General features: G+C 48.9%; 1 protein-coding gene across 1 annotated transcript in view; it reads left to right on the forward strand.

Annotated features, from left to right (window-relative positions):
* The window catches only part of abi3a (ABI family, member 3a), a 12,579-nt gene extending 7,643 nt beyond the window's left edge, over positions 1-4,936 (forward strand). Inside the window, exons 7-12 of the mRNA XM_053338124.1 lie at positions 61-314; positions 400-525; positions 606-740; positions 1,658-1,816; positions 2,376-2,504; positions 4,429-4,936. Of these exons, the coding sequence (XP_053194099.1) occupies positions 61-314; positions 400-525; positions 606-740; positions 1,658-1,816; positions 2,376-2,504; positions 4,429-4,592 (967 nt within the window). The 3' untranslated portion in view covers positions 4,593-4,936. The remainder of the gene's footprint in view (positions 1-60; positions 315-399; positions 526-605; positions 741-1,657; positions 1,817-2,375; positions 2,505-4,428) is intronic.
* Positions 4,937-5,000: the final 64 nt, after the last annotated feature.

Consider the following 5,000-nt stretch of genomic DNA (forward strand, 5'->3'; position numbering starts at 1 on the left):
GTAATACTACATCACTCATTGTTGTGAAGTCAGAGACTTTTCTTCTTCGTCTTCTCTCAGCTCCAGTTTTGGGACCCCTGTGGCCCCCCCATCCATCCCCTCCACCTGGCAGGCTCCACCTGAGTGTGACATCATCAACCCCCTGCAGGACGAAGCCCCGCCCCCTCCTCCTCCTCCTGCCCTGATGGACATCATGGCCCCGCCCCCTCCTCCTGACCTATCTGGGGGTATTGTGCCCCCGCCCCCTCCCCCTCCCCCTCCCCCACCAGAGGCTTCGCCCACTGACCCGCTGCCCCCCCCGCTCCTCGAGACAGGTTAATTGGTTAACTGATTAATTACACCTGATTAATTACACCTGAGTGACATCATGATGACATCACCTCTCCTCTGTCTCCTCAGTGGTGGAGGAGAACGTCCTCCCTCCTCCCCCCCCTCCTCCCTCTGATGATGACGGCTTCCCTCCGCCGACCAATGACGGCTCAGAGCTGCCGGCCCCGCCCCCCCCTCCCCCCCAGGAAGTAGACGGTACCGAAACCTTCTTCTTCTTCTTCTTTGGTGTCAAACGTGTTCCTCTCAGCTTCTTCTTCTGTGGTGTTTCTCTTCAGTGACCGTCTCCTCCCGGAGGAGCCGCCGCCGCCGCTCGCCCCCCCCTGCTCGCTCTCACTCTCTGAGGGTCCGCTCTGGCCCCGCCTCCCGCTGCCGCTACACGCGCTCACTCTTCCTGCCCGCTGTCCAATCACGTAAGCCGATGCAGGGCGCTGCTGTCCAATAGAAACAGAAGAGCAGTTGTAAGGGTCTGTAAGAGGAAACAGAGAGTTTGTTAGAGGTTCTTGAGGAGGTTCTAATAGGTTCTAATGATCCTTTAATGTATTAAGGATGTTCCATAAGTCCTTGAGTGTGTTCTTAGGTTCCTTTACTGAGTTCCAGGGGTCCTTGGGGAGGTTCTTGGGTGGGCGTCTGTGGGCAGGAGGTAGAGCGGTCGTCCTCCAATTGGAAGATTGGTGGTTCGATTCCCGGCTCCTCCAGTCCACATGTCGATGTGTCCTTGGGCAAGACACTTAACCCCAAATTGCTCCCGTTGCTGTGCCAACGGTGTGTGAGTGTGAATGAATGGTTAGATCCCTCTGATGAGCAGGTTGGCACCCTGCGTGGTAGCCCCTGCCATCAGTGTATGAATGTGTGTGAAAGGGTGAATGATTGTCATGTAAAGCGCTTTGAGTGGTCGCACAGACTAGAAAGGCGCTATATAAGTACAGTCCATTTACCATTTACCATTTTCCACAGTTCCTTGTAACGTTCTAAAGGTCCTTGAGAAAGTTCTAGTAGTCTTTGTTTAGAGTCCTTCAGGACGATGGCAGGTTCTTGGGGAGGTTCCAGGAGAACCGGACCAGAACCAACCCTGTTCTATCAGTCAGTGTGGGAGGATCCAGGAGAACCTTTAGGGTTCTATCAGTCAGTGTGGGAGGATCCAGGAGAACCTTTAGGGTTCTATCAGTCAGTGTGGGAGGATCCAGGAGAACCTTTAGGGTTCTATCAGTCAGTGTGGGAGGATCCAGGAGAACCTTTAGGGTTCTATGAGGTTCCACAGACTGTTTATGCAGACAGAGGATCGCAGCTCTGATGTTTCTGACTCCGCTCCTCTCTGTCTGTCTGGCAGTGATGATCCCTCCTCCTCCTTCCTATCCTCCCCCCAAAGCTCCTCCTCTTCCTCCCCCCTCCTCCCCTTCCTCCCCCTCCTCCCCCTCCTCCTTCCTCCTGCTCCGCTCCTCCTCTTCTTCACCTCGGCTCTGCTTACCTGCTCGCCTCGAACACCTGGGTAAGAAAGCAGATACTGGCTGCAGTAAACTTTAATATAAGTACTTTTCTGTGTTTTATTGTACTATAGTAGTACTATGATAGTACTATAGTAGTACTATCATAGTACTTCTATAATACTGTAGTACTATAGTATAGATAGTAGTACTATCATAGTACTTCTATAATACTGTAGTGCTATAGTATAGATAGTAGTACTATGATAGTACTTCTATAATACTGTAGTGCTATAGTATAGATAGTAGTACTATCATAGTACCACTATAATACTGTAGTACTATAGTATAGATAGTAGTACTATCATAGTACCACTATAATACTGTAGTACTATAGTATAGATAGTAGTACTATGATAGTACCACTATAATACTGTAGTACTATAGTATAGATAGTAGTACTATGATAGTACCACTATAATTCTGTAGTACTATAGTATAGATAGTAGTACTATCATACTAGTACTTTACTCTTAGTATAACTGTGAGGTCCCGGTTGAAGCCCCGCCTACTAACGTCTGATTGGACTATCCCAGCTGTCACTCACAGTTACTGTTCTGTTAGACCTGGAGATCCTGGTCCCGCCCCCTCCTCTCCTATTGGACGATGAAGGTGGCTTTGATGACATCATGCCGCCCCTCCCTCCACCCGTGGACTATGACCTAGACGCCCCCCCCCACTACCTGGAGAAAGGTATAAGTACTGCTACTACTACTACCAAGTACTACTACTACTACTACCAAGTACTACTACTACTACTGCTACTACCAAGTACTACTACTACTACTGCTACTACCAAGTACTACTACTACTACTACTACTACCAAGTACTACTGCTACTACTACTACTACTACCAAGTACTACTGCTACTGCTACTAGGTAGTTGCCTAACACATGTATTGGGCCCATCGTCAGTGATACCTGAGGTCACAAAACCTGAAGAGTTCGGTTTAGAACCTGCTCTATGTGTAAAGTGCCTTGAGATAACTTTGTTGTGATTTGGCGCTATACAAATAAAGATTGATTGATTGACAGTGTGTTTCATCCCAGAAGCATTCACAGTTTGCCCCTCCTGATCTTTTCTTAAGATCTGTTTTTGGGTTTTTTGCCTTTATTTTGATGGTCGGTGACATCGAGGCGGACAGGAAGCAGCGAGCGGGGAATGACCTGCAGCATGGCTCCCTTACTGGAATCCAACCAGGGACACCAAGGCGCTCCATCCACTGCTCTCTCTGCTGCCTCTGATGGCTTTCCTTTCCTGTGCCTCAGTCAGGCCCAGGAGCCCCTCCATCCGGTCCTCGATCCGGTCCTCCCAGGCCCAGCAGCTCCAGCATGACCACCTGCTTTGGTGTATCTGAAGCCAGCACAGTGTCTGGGCTAAGGGTGGGTTCCACCATGTTCTCTAGGAACTTCAGTTGCTTTCCCAGGTCCACCCTCAGCTTCCAGTCGGTTTGGAGTTGGGTTGTTCGCCTGCTCTCACGAATATGATATTGCACTGTGGTGGTCCGTGGTGTTTGACTCTGTCCCTGGTGTTTGACTCGGTCCGTGGTGTTTGACTCGGTCGATGGTGTTCGACTCGGCCCCTGGTGTTTGACTCGGTCCCTGGTGTTTGACTCGGTCCCTGGTGTTTGACTCGGTCCGTGGTGTTTGACTCGGTCGTTGGTGTTTGACTCGGTCGTTGGTGTTTGACTCGGTCGTTGGTGTTTGACTCGGTCGGTGGTGTTTGACTCGGTCGGTGGTGTTTGACTCGGTCCCTGGTGTTTGACTCGGTCCGTGGTGTTTGACTCGGTCGGTGGTGTTTGACTCCGTCGGTGGTGTTTGACTTGGTCGTTGGTGTTTGACTCGGTCCCTGGTGTTTGACTCGGTCCATGGTTGTGACGATGGCTCCAGCTATGACCTTACCTCAGCTGCTCAGGTTGTGCTGCCACAGATCCCACCAGCGCTTTGTGATGCAGTCAGGATTCTGCCTGGTCCACTTCCTTCTGGTCCTCACCTCAATGCCCGCTTGAAAGACCCTCAGGTTGCTTGACTCCCTGCACTGCATCACCTCCTCGCTTAGGCTGTTTCATCTTGTTTTAGTTTCCGGCTTCTCGGTAGCCCCAACCACCTGCGGAGGTGACAGCTGATCTTCCTCTCCAATCAACTGTGGACAGCGAAAATTCTTACAGCAGCAATGCCCCCAAAGTCCTGGTCAGGATGGCGTGCTGGTCTATCCAGGGTTTGACTTGTTGTTAGTCTCCCCTCCAGGTCTTGGTTTGTTGCTCTGATTGAAGCAGCATCCTTCAAGTTGCAGTCAAAGGTTTTCCCACGGCTCTTTACAGTCTTCTCTCTGCCTCTCTCTAATACCAGGAAGCATCCGATCCCAAAACTGCAGATCCATCTGCTTCCTGCAACCGACGTTGTTACTGTCAGGTCATCCAGGCTCAAGTACTACTACTACTACTACTACTGATACTAATACTAGTAGTAGTAGTAGTAGTAGTAGTAGTAGCACTATTGATAGTAGTAGTAGTAGTACTAGTACTAGGGTTAGGGTTGGTTCCCGGTTCCCGGTTGCTGGTTACTGGTTGCCGGTTGCTGGTTGCCTGTCCTCACTGCAGTTCTCTTTGTGTCCAGTGGTGGCGCTGTACGACTACACGGCGTCCAAGCCTGATGACCTGTCACTCACTGAAGGTGACATCATCTACCTGACACATCACCATGACGACGGCTGGTGTGAGGGAGTTCTCCATGGTAACAAAGGCTTCTTCCCATCAAACTACGTCCAAACATGTGGCTAGACGGAAGCCCCGCCCAGGAGAGTGATGTCATTTCCTGTCCTCTGGTCACATGACTGAGTGAAACTTTTATTTTTAACATAATAAATAATTTAGAGAATAATAATAATCAGGTTATTGATCTCAGCTGATCACTTTGATTGATTGATGCACACAAACTGAACACTGTGAGTTCAAACTGTCAGTATTATAATTATCATCAGACTTTATTTATGAATTCATAGTTTTATTTAAATGAAAGAAATATAAACATGATCAGTATTATTTCAGTATGAGCACGATGATCAATAAATAAATCTATAACTGTAACGTGTTTCTGTTTGTTTCATATTTCAAAATAAATTACATCAAACTGTAGCAGAGGTTATTAGAGTTCATCTGAGTTCTGTCTGTGTGTGTGTGTGAGTGTGT

Source organism: Scomber japonicus, chromosome 18 (genome assembly GCF_027409825.1).
Source record: "Scomber japonicus isolate fScoJap1 chromosome 18, fScoJap1.pri, whole genome shotgun sequence".
NCBI classification, from domain to species: Eukaryota; Metazoa; Chordata; class Actinopteri; order Scombriformes; family Scombridae; genus Scomber; species Scomber japonicus.